The sequence below is a fragment of the Tachyglossus aculeatus genome, chromosome 5 (genome assembly GCF_015852505.1).
Source record: "Tachyglossus aculeatus isolate mTacAcu1 chromosome 5, mTacAcu1.pri, whole genome shotgun sequence".
Classification (NCBI taxonomy): Eukaryota; Metazoa; Chordata; class Mammalia; order Monotremata; family Tachyglossidae; genus Tachyglossus; species Tachyglossus aculeatus.
In genome coordinates, this window is record NC_052070.1 from 9,910,221 (window position 1) to 9,927,708 (window position 17,488).

Consider the following 17,488-nt stretch of genomic DNA (forward strand, 5'->3'; position numbering starts at 1 on the left):
GTTCCCTCATCTGGAAAATGGGGACGAAGACTGTGAGCCCCCCGTGGGACAACCTCATCACCTTGTAACCTCCCCAGTGCTTAGAACAGTGCTTGGCACATAGTAAGCACTTAATAAATGTCATTATTATTATTATTATTATTATTATTATTCCCTTATTTGTAAAATGGGGGTGAAGATTGTGGGCCCCACACGGGACAACGTGATAGATCCCCCCAGCGCTTTGAACAGTGATTACACATAGTAAGCGCTTAACAAATACCATCATTATTATTATTGTTATAGTAAGTGCTTAACAAATACCAACATTATTATTAACAAATACCATCATCGTTATTATTATTCTTATTAATTTATGGTGCTCTGCACCCAGGAAAAATGGCATCTGTTCCGCGCTGACTGCGCGCCGGGCACCGTACTAAGCGCCAGGGTGGATTCAAGACCCCAGGGCGGATTAGAGAAGCAGCGTGGCTCAGTGGAAAGAGCCCGGGCTTTGGAGTCAGAGGTCACGGGTTCGAATTCCGCCTCCACCACATGCCTGTTGTGTGACTGTGGGCAAGTCACTTCATTTCTCTGAGCCTCAGTTCCCTCATCTGGAAACTGGGGATGAAGAGTGGGAGCCCCACTTAATCAACTTGTGTCCCCCCCAGTGCGCAGAACAGTGCTTGGCACGTAGTAAGCGCTTAACAAATGCCATCATCATTATTATTATTATTATTATTGAAGCGAATCGGGTCCGTGGGACAACTTAATCACCTTGTGTGTCCCCCAGTGTGTAGAACGGTGCTTGGCACATAGTAAGCGCTTAACAAATGCCATTATTACTATTATTATTATTATTATTGAAGCGAGGGACAACTTAATCACCTGGTGTCCCCTCCAGTGCTTGGCACATAGTAAGCGCCTAACAAATGCCATCATTACTATTATTATTATTATTGAAGCGAATTGGGTCCGTGGGACAACTTAATCACCTTGTGTCCCCCCCAGCGCGTAGAACGGTGCTTGGCACATAGTAAGCGCTTAACAAATGCCATTATTATTATTATTATTATTATTATTATTATTATTATTATTGAAGCGGTTGAAGCAAGGGACAACTTAATCACCTGGTGTCCCCCCCAGTGCTTGGCACACAGTGAGCGCTTAACAAATGCCATCATTATCATTATTATTATTATTATTGAAGCGAATCGGGTCCTTGGGACAACTTAATCACCTTGTGTCCCCCCCAGCGCGTAGAACAGTGTTTTACACATAGTAAGCGTTTAACAAATGCCATTATTATTATTATTATTATTATTATTATTGAAGCGAGGGACAACTTAATCACCTGGTGTCCCCCCCAGTGCTTGGCACAGAGTAAGTGCTTAACAAATGCCATCATTATTATTATTATTAGTGAAGCGAGGGACAACTTAATCACCTGTTGTCCCCCCGCAGTGCTTGGCACATAGTAAGTGCTTAACAAATGCCATCATTATGATTATTATTATTGAAGTGAGAGACAACTTAATCATCACCTGGTGTCCCCCCCGAGTACTTGGCACATAGTAAGCGCTTAACAAATGCCATCATTACTATTATTATTGTTGAAGCGAGGGACAACTTAATCACCTGGTGTCCCCCCCCCCCCCCCCCCCCAGTGCTTGGCACACAGTAAGCGCTTAACAAATGCCATTATTATTATTATTATTATTATTATTATTATTATTATTATTATTATTAAAGCGAATTGGGTCCGTGGGACAACTTAATCACCTTGTGTCCCCTGCAGTGTGTAGAATGGTGCTTGGCACATAGTAAGCGCTTAACAAATGCCATCATTATTATTATTATTATTATTATTATTATTATTATTACTACTGAAGCGAGGGACAACTTAATCACCTGGTGTCCCTCCCCCTCGCAGTGCTTGGCACATAGTAAGTGCTTAACAAATGCCATTATTATTATTATAATTATTGAAGTGAGGGACAACTTAATCACCTGGTGTCGTCCCCCCCCCAGTGCTTGGCACATAGTAAGTGCTTAACAAATGCCATTATTATTATTATTATTGAAGCGAGGGACAACTTAATCACCTGGTGTCCCCCCGCAGTGCTTGGCACATAGTAAGTGCTTAACAAATGCCATCATTATCATTATTATTATTGAAGCGACGGACAACTTAATCACCTGGTATGTCCCCTGGTGCTTGGCATATAGTAAGCGCTTAACAAATGCCATCATTATAATTATTATTATTACTATTGAAGCGAGGGACAACTTAATCACCTGGTGTCCTCCCCCAGTGCTAGGCACATAGTAAGCGCTTAACAAATGCCATCATTATTATTATTATTATTATTATTGAAGCGAGGGACAACTTAATCACCTGGTGTCCCCCCCGAGTACTTGGCACAGAGTAAGCGTTTAACAAATGCCATCATTATTATTACGATTATTATTATTGAAGCGAGGGACAACTTAATCACCTGGTGCCCCCCCCCCCCCCCCCAGTGCTTGGCACATAGTAAGTGCTTAACAAATGCCATCACTATTATTATTATTGAAGCGAGGGACAACTTAATCACCTGGTGTCCCCCCCAGTGCTTGGCACATAGTAAGCGCTTAACAAATGCCATCATTATTATTATTATTGAAGCGAGGGACAACTTAATCACCTGGTGTCCCCCCCAGTGCTTGGCACAGAGTAAACGCTTAACAAATGCCATCATTATTATTATTAGTATTAGTGAAGCGAGGGACAACTTAATCACCTGGTGTCCCCCCCAAGTGCTTGACACATAGTAAGCGCTTAACAAATGTCATTATTATTATTATTATTACTATTATTATTATTATTATTATTATTGAAGCGAGGGACAACTTAATCACCTGGTGTGCCCCCCCCCCCCAGTGCTTGGCACAGAGTAAGCGCTTAACAAATGCCATCATTATTATTATTAGTATTAGTGAAGCGAGGGACAACTTAATTACCTGTGTCCCCCCCAAGTGCTTGACACATAGTAAGCGCTTAACAAATGTCATTATTATTATTATTATTACTATTATTATTATTATTATCATTATTATTGAAGCGAGGGACAACTTAATCACCTGGTGTGCCCCCCCCCCCCCAGGGCTTGGCACATAGTAAGCGCTTAACAAATGCCATCATTATTATTATTGAAGCAAGGGACAACTTAATCACCTGGTGTTCCCCCCCAGTGCTTGGCACAGAGTAAGCGCTTAACAAATGCCATCATTATTATTATTATTAGTGAAGCGAGGGACAACTTAATCACCTGGTGTCCCCCCACCCAGTGCTTGGCACATAGTAAGCGCTTAACAAATGCCATCATTATTATTATCATTATTGAAGCGAGGGACAACTTAATCACCTGGTGCCCACCCCCGGTGCTTGGCACATAGTAAGTGCTTAACAAATGCCGTTATTATTATTATTATTATTGAAGCGAGGGACAACTTAATCACCTGGTGTCCCCCTCAAGTGCTTGACACATAGTAAGCGCTTAACAAATGTCATTATTATTATTATTATTATTATTATTATTATTATTATTATTATTGAAGTGAGGGACAACTTAATCACCTGGTGTCCCGTCCCCCCCAGTGCTTGGCACAGAGTAAGCGCTTAACAAATGCCATCATTATAATTATTATTATTACTATTGAAGCGAGGGACAACTTAATCACCTGGTGTCCCCCCCAGTGCTTGGCACAGAGTAAGTGCTTAACAAATGCCATCATTATTATTATTATTATTATTGAAGCGAGGGACAACTTAATCACCTGGTGTCCCCCCCGAGTACTTGGCACATAGTAAGCGCTTAACAAATGCCATCATTATTATTATTATTATTCTTACTATTGGAGCGAGGAACAACTTAATCACCTGGTGTCCCCCCCCGCCCCAGTGTTTGGCACGTAGTAAGCGCTTAACAAATGCCATCATCATTATTATTATTATTATTACTGAAGCAAGGGACAACTTAATCACCTGGTGTCCCCCCCAGTGCTTGGCACATAGTAAGTGCTTAACAAATGCCATCATTACTATTATTATTATTATTATTGAAGCGAATCGGGTCCGGGGGACAACTTAATCCCCTGGTGTCCCCCCCCCCGGTGCTTGGCACATAGTAAGCGCTTAACAAATGCCATCATTATTATTATTGAAGCGAGGGACAACTTAATCACCTGGTGCCCCCCCCCCCCCCAGTGCTTGGCACATAGTAAGCGCTTAACAAATGCCATCATTATTATTATTACTATTGAAGTGAGGGACAACTTAATCACCTGGTGTCCCCCCCCAGTGCTCGGCACAGAGTAAGCGCTTAACAAATGCCATCATTACTATTATTATTATTATTATTGAAGCGAATCGGGTCTGGGGGACAACTTAATCCCCTGGTGTCCCCCCCCCCGGTGCTTGGCACATAGTAAGCGCTTAACAAATGCCATCATTATTATTATTGAAGCGAGGGACAACTTAATCACCTGGTGCCCCCCCCCCCCCAGTGCTTGGCACATAGTAAGCGCTTAACAAATGCCATCATTATTATTATTACTATTGAAGTGAGGGACAACTTAATCACCTGGTGTCCCCCCCCAGTGCTCGGCACAGAGTAAGCGCTTAACAAATGCCATCATTATTATTATTGAAGCGAGGGACAACTTAATCACCTGGTGACCGCCCCCCCCCCCCCCCCAGTGCTTGGCACAGAGTAAGTGCTTAACAAATACCATTATTATTATTATTATTATTATTGAAGCGAGGGACAACTTAATCACCTGGTGTCCCCCCCCCAGTGCTCGGCACAGAGTAAGCGCTTAACAAATGCCATCATTATGATTATGATTATTACTATTGAAGCGAGGGACAACTTAATCACCTGGTGTCCCCCCCGAGTACTCGGCACATAGTAAGCGCTTAACAAAAGCCATCATCATTATTATTATTATTACTATTGAAGCGAGGGACAACTTAATCACTTGGTGCCCCCCCCCCAGTGCTTGGCACATAGTAAGCGCTTAACAAATACCATTATGATTATTATTATTGAAGCGAGGGACAACTTAATCACCTGGTGTCCCCCCCCCCGGTGCTCGGCACATAGTAAGTGCTTAACAAATGCCATCATTATTATTATTATTATTATTATTATTATTATTACTGAAGCAAGGGACAACTTAATCACCTGGCGTCCCCCCCCAGGGCTTGGCACATAGTAAGTGCTTAACAAATGCCATCATCATTATTATTATTGAAGCGAGGGACAACTTAATCACCTGGTGTCCCCCCCCAGTGCTTGGCACATAATAAGCGCTTAACAAATGCCATCGTTATGATTATCATGATTATTATGGAAGCGAGTGGGGTCCCAGGGGCGGACCGCGGGCGGGTGGGAGGGCGGGAGGGGTCGGGCGCCCACCTGGGCTGGGCTGCAGCGGGGGGATGTGGGCGGGCTGGGCCTTGTGCAGCTTCTTGGCGGCGGCGGCGGCGCGGCGGGCCTGGAGCTGGCGCTGGCGGCAGGACTTGGCGGGCTCGGCCAGGCGGCGCACCTCGCGCGGGAAGGCGCTCAGCACCTGGATGGCCCCGCTCAGCACCTTGGCGCTCTGCCGCTCCTCGCTGCCGAACTCGTCCGTCGAGGCCATCTTGTACAGCGGCAGCACGTGCAGCTGCTCGTCCTCGGGCAGCTCGCCCACGCGGCGGTTGTCCTCCTTGGTCAGCGTGCACACCTGCGCCCGGGGCCAACGGGGAGGAAGACACCGTGAGCCCCCCCGGGGGGGACCGCCTGGTCACCCTGGGGCCTCCCCGGCGCTTGCAGCAGTGCTTGGCACCTACTGAGCGCTTAGCAGACACCGTCACCTCCTAGACTGTGAGCCCACTGTTGGGTAGGGACCGTCTCTATGTGTTGCCAACTTGGACTTCCCAAGCGCTTAGTACAGTGCTCTGCACACAGGAAGCGCTTGATTGACTGATTGATCAAGTCCTTAGTCCAGTGCTCTGCACGCAGTAAGTGCTCAATAATCATAATGGCATTTATTAAGCGCTTACTATGTGCTTGACAAACACCGTCACCTTCTAGACTGTGAGCCCACTGGTGGGTAGGGACCGTCTCTATATGTTGCCAACTTGGACTTCCCAAGCATTTAATACAGTGCTCTGCACATGGTAAGCGCTCAATAAATACGATTGATTGGTTGATCAAGTGCTTAGTCCAGTGCTCTGCACGCAGTAAGCGCTCAATAATCATAATGGCATTTATTAAGCGCTTAACAAACACCATCACCTTCTAGACTGTGAGCCCACTGTCGGGTAGGGACCGTCTCTATGTGTTGCCAACTTGGACTTCCCAAGCGCTCAGTCCAGTGCTCTGCACACGGTAAGCGCTCGATTGACTGATTGATCAAGTGCTTAGTCCAGTGCTCTGCACGCAGTAAGCGCTCAATAATCATAATGGCATTTATTAAGCGCTTACTATGTGCTTAACAAACACCATCACCTTCTAGACTGTGAGCCCACTGTCGGGTAGGGACCGTCTCTATGGGTTGCCAACTTGGACTTTCCAAGCGCTCAGTCCAGTGCTCTGCACACAGTAAGCGCTCGATTGATTGATTGATCAAGTGCTTAGTCCAGTGCTCTGCACATAGTAAGCGCTCAATAATCATAATGGCATTTATTAAGCGCTTACTATGTACTTAACAAACACTGTCACCTTCTAGACTGTGAGCCCACTGTTGGGTAGGGACCATCTCTATATGTTGCCAACTTGTACTTCCCAAGCGCTTAGTACAGTGCTCTGCACACAGTAAGTGCTCAATAAATATGATTGATTGATTGATTGTGGCCTCCCCAGCGCTTGGAACAGTGCTTTGCACGTAGTAAGCGCTTAACAAATACCATCATTATCATCAAGTGCTTAGTCCAGTGCTCTGCATGCAGTAAGCACTCAATAAATACGATTAATGAATGAATTAATAATAAGGATGGCATTTACTAATCAATAATAATAATAATAATGGCATCTATTAAGTGCTTACTACGTGCAAAGCACTGTTCTAAGCGCTGGGGAGTTTTTATTTTGTTCTCTAATAATAGTAATAATAATGGCATTTATTAAGTGCTTACTATGTGCAAAGCACTGTTCTAAGCACTGGGGAGGTTACAAGGTGATCGGGTTGTCCCACGGGGGGCTCACAGTCTTCATCCCCATTTTACAGATGAGGTTACTGAGGCCCAGAGAAGTTAAGCGACTTCCCCAAAGTCACCCAGCTGACAATTGGCGGAACTGGGATTTGAACCCATGACCTCTGACTCCAAAGCCCGGGCTCTTTCCACTGAGCCACGCTGCTTCTCTATCAATAAGTCAATCGTATTTAATCAATCAATCGTATTTATTGAGCGCTTACTGTGTGCAGAGCACTGGACTAAGCGCTTGGGAAGTCCAAGTTGGCAACATCTAGAGACGGTCCCTACTCAACAGCGGGCTCACAGGCTAGAAGGGGGAGACAGAGAACAAAACCTAACATATTAACAAGATAAAATAAATAGAATAGATATGTACTAGTAAAATAAGTAAATAAATAGAGTAATAAATCCGTACAAACATATATCCATATATACAGGTGCTGTGGGGAAGGGAAGGAGGCAAGGCGGGGGGGATGGAGAGGGGAAGGAGGGGGAGAGGAAAGAGGGGGCTCAGTCATTTATTAATCAATCAATCAATCAGTTGTATTTATTGAGCGCTTACTGTGTGCAGAGCACTGGACTAAGCGCTTGAGAAGTACCAGTTGGCAACATATAGAGACGGTCACTACCCAACAGCGGGCTCACAGTCTACAAATGATATTCTATTAATGATAGAAGCAGCGCGGCTCAGTGGAAAGAGCCCGGGCTTTGGAGTCAGAGGTCGTGGGTTCTAATCCCGACTCCGCCGATTGTCAGCTGGGTGACTTTGGGCAAGTCACTTCACTTCTCTGGGCCTCAGTTCCCTCATCTGGAAAATGGGGATGAAGACTGGGGGCCCCACAGGGGACAACTTGATTACCTTGTATCTACCCCAGCACTTGGAACAGTGCTTTGCACATAGTAAGCGCTTAACAAATACCATCATTATCATTAAGTGCTTAGTCCAGTGCTCTGCACACAGTAAGCGCTCGATAAATACGATTGAATGAATGAATGAATAATAAGGATGGCATTTATTAATGATAGAAGCAGCGTGGCTCAGTGGAAAGAGCCCGGGCTTTGGAGTCAGAGGTCGTGGGTTCTAATCCTGGCTCCGCCAACTGACAGCTATTACTCTATTTATCGATTGATTTTACTTGTACATATCTATTCTATTTATTTTATTTTGTTAATATGTTGGGTTTTGTTCTCTGTCTCCCCCTTTTAGACTGTGAGCCCGCTGTGGGGTAGGGACCGTCACTAGATATTGCCCACTTGGACTTCCCAAGCGCTTAGTCCAGTGCTCTGCACACAGTAAGCGCTCAATCAATCAATCAATCGTATTTATTGAGCGCTGGAGACAGAGAACAAAACCAATCAATCAATCAATCAATCGTATTTACTGAGTGCTTACTGTGTGCACAGCACTGCACTAAGCGCTTGGGAAGGACAAGTTGGCAACATATAACAGAGACAGTCCCTACCCAACAGTGGGCTCACAGTCTAGAAGGGGGAGACAGAGAACAAAACCAATCAATCAATCAATCAATCAATCAATCGTATTTATTGAGTGCTTACTGTGTGCAGAGCACTGTACTAAGCACTTGGGAAGGACAAGCTGGCAACATATAGAGACAGTCCCTACCCAACTGTGGGCTCACAGTCTAGAAGGGGGAGACAGAGAACAAAACTAAACATATTAACAAAATAAAATCAATAGAATAGATAGGTGCAAGTAAAATAAATAAATAAATAGAGTAATAGATATGTGCAAACATCTATACATATATACAGGTGCTGTGGGGAAGGGATTCTCTGGGCCTCAGTTCCCTCATCGGGAAAATGGGGATGAAGACTGTGAGCCCCACGGGGGACAACTTGATTACCTTGTATCTCCCCCAGCGTGTAGAACAATCAATCAATCAATCAATCGTATTTATTGAGCGCTACCTGTGTGCAGAGCACAATCTTCATCCCCATTTTACGAATAAGGGAACTGAAGCCCAGAGAAGTGAAGTGACTTGCCCAAAGTCACCCAGCTGACAAGTGGCAGAGCTGAGATTCATTCATTCATTCGATTGTATTTATTGAGCGCTTCCTGTGTGCAGAGCACTGGACTAAGCGCTTGGGAAGTCCAAGTTGGCAACATAGAGAGCCGGTCCCTACCCGACAGTGGGCTCACAGTCTAGAAGATGCACATCATCAACAAAACAAACAGTGCTTGGCACATAGTAAGCGCCGAATGAACGCCATCATCATCATCATCACAGACGGGAGGGCTGCGCTCATTCACTCACCCCGACCGGTTCGGCAGGCGCGGGGCGAAGCGCCAAGCGTTTAGTCCAGTGCTCTGCACACAGTAAGCGCTCAATAACTATGATCGATTGATTGATTAGGGACCGTCTCTACATGTTGCCAACTTGTACTTCCCAAGCGTTTAGTCCAGTGCTCTGCACACAGTAAGCACTCAATAAATACGATCGATTGATTGATTAGGGACCGTCTCTACATGTTGCCAACTTGTACTTCCCAAGCGTTTAGTCCAGTGCTCTGCACACAGTAAGCGCTCAATAAATACGATTGATTGATTGATTGATTGATTGATTGATTAGGGACTGTCCCTATATGTTGCCAACTTGTACTTCCCAAGCGCTTAGTCCAGTGCTCTGCACACAGTAAGTGCTCAATAAATATGATTGATTGATTGATTAGGGACTGTCTCTCTATGTTGCCAACTTGTACTTCCCAAGCGCTTAGGCCAGTGCTCTGCACACAGTAAGTGCTCAATAAATACGATTGATTGATTGATTGATTGATTAGGGACTGTATATGTTGCCAACTTGTACTTCCCAAGCGTTTAGTCCAGTGCTCTGCACACAGTAAGCGCTCAATAAATACGATTGATTGATTAGGGACTGTATATGTTGCCAACTTGTACTTCCCAAGCGCTTAGTCCAGTGCTCTGCACACAGAAAGCGCTCAATAAATACGATTGATTGACTGATTGATTAGGGACTGTCTCTCTATGTTGCCAACCTGTACTTCCCAAGCGCTTAGTCCAGTGCTCCGCACACAGGAAGCGCTCAATAAATACGATTGATTGATTGATTGATTAGGGACTGTCTCTCTACGTTGCCAACTTGTACTTCCCAAGCGCTTAGCCCGGTGCTCTGCACACAGTAAGCGCTCGATAAATACGATCGATCGATCGATCGATCGATCGATCGACGGGCCGGGAAGCGGGCACGCCGTTCCCCGGCTACCACGGCGTAGGGGTGGCGGGGAATGGCTCACCACGGTGCAGCCGTTGTAGAGGTTATGCTGGTCCTTGTGGGCGTGGGCGCAGAAATCCATGCAGGCCGTCACCCCGGAGAAGGGCCGGCCCTCCCGCAGCCCCAGCCGGCAGTCGATCGCCACGTCCTCGTTGTTCACCTGCCGGGGATGGAAGAGTAATAATAATAATAATAATAATAATAATAATAATAATAATAATAATAATAACAATGGCATTTATTAAGCGCTTACTCTGATCACCTTGTAACCTCCCCAGCGCTTAGAACAGTGCTTTGCACATAGTAAGCGCTTAATAAATGCCAACATTATTATTATTATTAATCAATCAATCAATCGCATTTATTGAGCGCTTACTATGTGCAGAGCACTGGACTAAGCGCTTGGGAAGTACAAGTTGGCAACATCTAGAGACAGTCCCTACCCAACAGTGGGCTCACAGTCGAAAAGGGGGAGACAGGGAACAAAACCAAACATACTAACAAAATAAAATAAAGAGAATAGATATGTACAAGTAAAATAAATAAATGAATAGAGTAATAAATCTGTACAAACATATATACATATATACAGGTGCTGTGGGGAAGAGAAGGAGGTAAGATGGGGGGATGGAGAGGGGGACGAGGGGGAGAGGAAGGAAGGGGCTGAGTGTGGGAAGGCCTCCTGGAGGAGGTGAGCTCTCAGCAGGGCCTTGAAGGGAGGAAGAGAGCGAGCTGGGCGGATGGGCAGAGGGATTGGGGGCATTCCGGGCCCGGGGGAGGACGTGGGTCGGGGGTCGATAGCGGGAAAGGCGAGAGCGAGGCCTAACGGTGAGGAGATTAGTGGCGGAGGAGCGGAGGGTGCTATTATTACTCTGTGCAAAGCCCTGTTCTAAGCGCTGGGGAGGTTCCAAGGTGATCAGGTGGGCCCCCGGGGGGCTCACAGTCTTCATCCCCATTTGACAGATGAGGCCCAGAGAAGTGAAGTGACTTGCCCAAGGTCACCCAGCTGACAAGTGGTGGAGCCGGGGTTTGAACCCGTGACCTCTGACTCCAAAGCCTGGGCTCTTTCCGCTGAGCCACGCTGAAGGACCTGAGCCACACTGAATAATAATAACAATAATAATAATAATAATAATAATAATAATGATGACGGTATTTGCTAAGCGCTTATTATGTGCAAAGCACTGTCAATAATAATAATGACGGCATCTCTTCAGCGCTTACTATGTGCAAAGCACTGTTCTAAACGCTGGGGAGGATACAGGGGGTCATCAGCTTGTCCCACTTGGGGCTCACAGTCTTAATCCCCCTTTGACAGCCGCGGGGCTCAGCAGAAAGAGGCCGGGCTTGGGAGTCGGAGGTCATAATAATAATAATAATAATAATAATAATAATAATAATAATGATAATGGTATTTGTTAAGTGCTTACTATGTGCAAAGCACTGTTCTAAGCGCTGGGGAGGTTACAAGGTTACAAGGTGTTCCCCCTCATCCCCCTCTCCATCCCCCCCATCTTACCTCCTTCCCTTCCCCACAGCACCTGTATATATGTATATATGTTTGTACATATTTATTACTCTATTTATTTATTTTACTTGTACCTATCTATTCTATTTATTTTATTTTGTTAGTATGTTTGGTTTTGTTCTCTGTCTCCCCCTTCTAGACTGTGAGCCCACTGTTGGGTCGGGGCCGTCTCTATATGTTGCCAACTTGGACTTCCCAAGCGCTTAGTCCAGTGCTCTGCACACAGGAAGCGCTCAATAAATACGATTGATTGATTGACTGATTGATTGATCAGGCTGTCCCACGGGGGGCTCACAGTCTTAATCCCCATTTTACAGATGAGGCCCAGAGAAGTGACTTGCCCAAAGTCACCCAGCTGACAAGTGGCGGAGCCGGGATTTGAACTCATGACCTCTGACTCCAAAGCCCGGGCTCTTTCCACTGAGCCAGGTCATGGGTTGGAATTCCGGCTCCACCACGTGTCTGCTGTGTGACCTTGGGTGAGTCATTTCACTTCTCAGAGCCTCGGTTCCCTCATCTGTAAATAACGGGGATGACGACTGTGGGCCCCATGGGGGACAACCTGATCACCTTGTATCCCCCCCACCCCCCCCAGCGCCTAGAACAGTGCTTTGCACATAGTAAGCGCTTAATAAATGCCATTATTATTATTATTATTAGAGATGTGGTAACTGAGGCTCAGAGAAGTGAAGTGACTTGCCCAAAGTCACCCAGCTGACAATTGGCAGAGCCGGGATTTGAACCCATGACCTCTGACGCCAAAGCCCGGGCTCTTTCCACTGACCCACGCTGCTTCTCTAATGATGATGGCATTTATTAAGTGCTTACTCTGTGCCAAGCACTGTTCTAAGCGCCGGGGGGGATACAAGGCAATCAGGCTGTCCCACATGGGGCTCACAGTCTTAACCCCCATTTTCCAGATGAGGGAAATGAGGCCCAGAGAAGTGAAGTGATTTGCCCAGAGTGACACAGCTGACAGGTGGCGGAGGCGGGATTTGAACCCCTGACCTCTGACTCCAAAGCCCGGGCTCTTTCCACTGAGCCACGCTGCTTCTCTATTAAGCGTTGGGGCTACCGTACTGCTGCCAACTTGGACTTCCCGAGCGCTTAGTCCAGTGCTCCGCACACAGTAAGCGCTCAATAAATACGATTGATTGATTCATTCATTCATTCATTCGATCGTATTTACTGAGCACTTAATAAGTACCATTAGTCCTTCATTCATTCATTCATTCATTCAATGACTCCAAAGCCCGGGCTCTTTCCACTGAGCCACGCTGCTTTTCTATTAAGCGTTGGGGCTGCCGTACTGCTGCCAACTTGTACTTCCCAAGCACTTAGTACAGTGCTCTGCACACAGTAAGCGCTCAATAAATACGATTGATTGATTGATTCATTCATTCATTCATTCATTCGATCGTATTTACTGAGCACTTAATAAGTACCATTAGTCCTTCATTCATTCATTCATTCAATGACTCCAAAGCCCGGGCTCTTTCCACTGAGCCACGCTGCTTCTCTATTAAGCGTTGGGGCTACCGTACTGCTGCCAACTTGTACTTCCCGAGCGCTTAGTCCAGTGCTCTGCACACAGTAAGCGCTCAATAAATACGATTGATTGATTCATTCATTCATTCATTCGATCGTATTTACTGAGCACTTAATAAGTACCATTAGTCCTTCATTCATTCATTCATTCATTCAATGACTCCAAAGCCCGGGCTCTTTCCACTGAGCCTCGCTGCTTCTCTATTAAGCGTTGGGGCTACCGTACTGCTGCCAACTTGGACTTCCCGAGCGCTTAGTACAGTGCTCTGCACACAGTAAGCGCTCAATAAATATGATTGATTGATTCATTCATTCATTCATTCGATCGTATTTACTGAGCACTTAATAAGTACCATTAGTCCTTCCTTCATTCATTCATTCAATGACTCCAAAGCCCGGGCTCTTTCCACTGAGCCACGCTGCTTCTCTATTAAGCGTTGGGGCTACCGTACTGCTGCCAACTTGTACTTCCCGAGCGCTTAGTACAGTGCTCTGCACACAGTAAGCGCTCAATAAATACGATTGATTCATTCATTCATTCATTCGATCGTATTTACTGAGCACTTAATAAGTACCATTAGTCCTTCATTCATTCATTCATTCAATGGTATTTATTGAGCGCTTACTGTGTGCAGAGCACTGGACTAAGCGCTTGGGAAGTCCAAGTTGGGTCTAGTCAGGGAAGGTCTCTAGGAGGAGACGGGCCTTCGGTAAGGCTTCGAAGGAGGGGACAGTCACTGTCTGGGGGATACCAGAGAAGCAGCGTGGCTCAGTGGAAAGAGCCCGGGCTTTGGCGTCAGAGGTCACGGGTTCAAATCCCGGCTCCGCCACTTGTCAGCCCCTTGTGTGACTTTGGGCAAGTCACTTCGCTTCTCTGGGCCTCAGTTCCCTCATCTGGAAAACGGGGACTCATTCATTCATTCAACTGCATTTATTATTATTAATAATAATGACATTTATTGAGCGCTTACTATGTGCCAAGCACTGTTCTAAGCGCTGGGGAGGTTACGAGGTGATCAGGTTGTCCCACGGGGGGCTCACAGTCTTCATCCCCATTTTCCAGATGAGGGAACTGAGGCCCAGAGAAGTGAAGTGACTTGCCCAAAGTCACACAGCTGACAATTGGCGGAGCCGGGATTTGAACCCATGGCCTCTGACTCCAAAGCCCGGGCTCTTTCCACTGAGCCACGCTGCTTCTCGATTTATTGAGCGCTTACTGTGTGCAGAGCCCTGTACTAAGCGCTTGGGAATTACAAGTTGGCAACATAGAGAGACGGTCCCTGGATGAAGACTGTGAACCCCCGTGGGACAACCTGATCACTCTGTAACCTCCCCAGCGCTTAGAACAGTGCTTTGCACATGTTGCCAACTTGTACTTCCCAAGCGCTTAGTACAGTGCTCTGCACATAGTAAGCGCTCAATAAATACGATTGATGATGATGATGATGAAGCTTGTGAGCCCCCCGGGAGACAACCTGATCACCTTGTAACCTCCCCAGCGCTTAGAACGGTGCTTTGCACATGTTGCCAACTTGTACTTCCCAAGCGCTTAGTACAGTGCTCTGCACATAGTAAGCGCTCAATAAATACGATTGATGATGATGATGAAGCTTGTGAGGCCCCCGGGAGACAACCTGATCACCTTGTAACCTCCCCAGCGCTTAGAACGGTGCTTTGCACATGTTGCCAACTTGTACTTCCCAAGCGCTTAGTACAGTGCTCTGCACATAGTAAGCGCTCAATAAATACAATTGATGATGACGATGAAGCCTGTGAGCCCCCCCGGGGGGACAACCTGATCACCTTGTAACCTCCCCAGCGCTTAGAACGGTGCTTTGCGCATAGTAAGCGCTTAATAAATAAGCGCTGAGAAGCAGCGTGGCTCAGTGGAAAGAGCCCGGGCTTTGGAGTCAGAGGTCGTGGGTTCAAATCCCGACTCCACCACATGTCTGCTGTGTGAACTTGGGCAAGTCACTTCACTTCTCTGAGCCTCAGTTAGCTCACCTGTAAAATGGGGATGAAGACTGTGAGCCCCCCATGCGACAACCTGATCACCTTGTAACCTCCCCAGCGCTTAGAACAGTGCTCTGCACATAGCAAGCGCTTAACAAATACCATTATTATTATTATTACTATTATTCTCTGTGCCTCAGTTCCCTCATCTGTAAAATGGGGATGAAGACTGTGAGCCCCACATGGGACAACCTGATCACCTTGTATCCCCCCCCAGAGCTTAGAACAGTGCTCTGCACATAGTAAGCGCTTAACAAATACCATCGTCATTATTATTATTATTCTCTGTGCCTCAGTTCCCCCATCTGTAAAACGGGGATGAAGACTGAGCCCCCCGTGGGCCCACCTGATCACCTTGTATCCCCCCCCAGAGCTTAGAACAGTGCTCTGCACATAGTAAGCGCTTAACAAATACCATCGTCATTATTATTATTATTCTCTGGGCCTCAGTTCCCTCATCTGTAAAACGGGGATGAAGACTGTGAGCCCCCCGTGGGACAACCTGATCACCTTGTAACCTCACCAGCGCTCAGAACAGTGCTCTGCACATAGTAAGCGCTTAACAAATACCATCATTATTATTATTCTCTGGGCCTCAGTTCCCTCATCTGTAAAATGGGGATGAAGACTGTGAGCCCCCCGTGGGACAACCTGATCACCTTGTAACCTCACCAGCGCTCAGAACAGTGCTCTGCACATAGTAAGCGCTTAACAAATACCATCACTATTATTATTCTCTGGGCCTCAGTTCCCTCATCTGTAAAATGGGGATGAAGACTGTGAGCCCCCCGTGGGCCCACCTGATCACCTTGTATCCCCCCCAGCGCTTAGAACAGTTCTCTGCACATAGTAAGTGCTTAACAAATACCATCATTATTATTATTCTCTGGGCCTCAGTTCCCTCATCTGTAAAATGGGGATGAAGACTGTGAGCCCCCAGTGGGCCCACCTGATCACCTTGTAACCTCCCCAGCGCTTAGAACTGTGCTCTGCACATAGTAAGCGCTTAACAAATACCATTATTATTATTATTATTCTCTGGGCCTCAGTTCCCTCCTCTGTAAAATGGGGATAATAATAATAATAATAATGATGGCGTTTATTAAGCGCTTACTATGTGCAAAGCACTGTTCTAAGCGCTGGGCACTGTTCTAAGCGCTGGATGAAGACTGTGAGCCCCCCGTGCGACAACCTGATCACCTTGTAACCTCCCCAGCGCTTAGAACTGTGCTCTGCACATAGTAAGCGCTTAACAAATACCATTATTATTATTATTATTCTCTGGGCCTCAGTTCCCTCCTCTGTAAAATGGGGATAATAATAATAATAATAATGATGGCATTTATTAAGTGCTTACTATGTGCAAAGCACTGTTCTAAGCGCTGGGCACTGTTCTAAGCGCTGGATGAAGACTGTGAGACCCCGTGGGACAACCTGATCACCTTGTAACCTCCCCAGCGCTTAGAACAGTGCTCTGCACATAGTAAGCGCTTAACAAATACCATTATTATTATCATTATTATTATTCTCTGGGCCTCAGTTCCCTCCTCTGTAAAACCGGGATGAAGACTGGGAGCCCCCCGTGGGACGACTTGATCACCTTGTATCTCCCCACAGAGCTTAGAACAGTGCTGTGCACATAGTAAGCGCTTGACAAATGCCAGTGTTATTATAATAAATGCTATTATTATTATTATTAATTATTATTATTATTATACGAGGAGGGAGGGCGGAGGGCGGAGGGCGGCATCTCACCTGATTCTGGTAGGCCTGCGGGGCCAGACGTTTGTAGAGCGGGGCCACCTCGGTGGCCAGGTCCTGGAAACTGTTCCGGAGCACTTCCTCCTGGCAGGGGGAGCGGGGGGCGAGCCTCAGTTTCCCCAGTGACACATCCAATCCCCAGCCCGGCCACTTCCCCCGGGCCGGGCCGCCCCAGGGGGGAGAGTG

At 46.4% G+C, this 17,488-nt stretch overlaps 1 protein-coding gene across 1 annotated transcript in view; it reads right to left on the reverse strand.

Moving 5' to 3' along the window:
• Positions 1-17,488, reverse strand: part of TET3 (tet methylcytosine dioxygenase 3) — a 157,398-nt gene that overhangs the window by 13,135 nt on the left and 126,775 nt on the right. The window contains exons 11-13 of the mRNA XM_038746430.1: positions 17,297-17,386; positions 10,475-10,612; positions 5,442-5,748 (exon numbers count right to left, since the gene is read on the reverse strand). Coding sequence (XP_038602358.1) covers positions 5,442-5,748; positions 10,475-10,612; positions 17,297-17,386 — 535 coding nt within the window. The remainder of the gene's footprint in view (positions 1-5,441; positions 5,749-10,474; positions 10,613-17,296; positions 17,387-17,488) is intronic.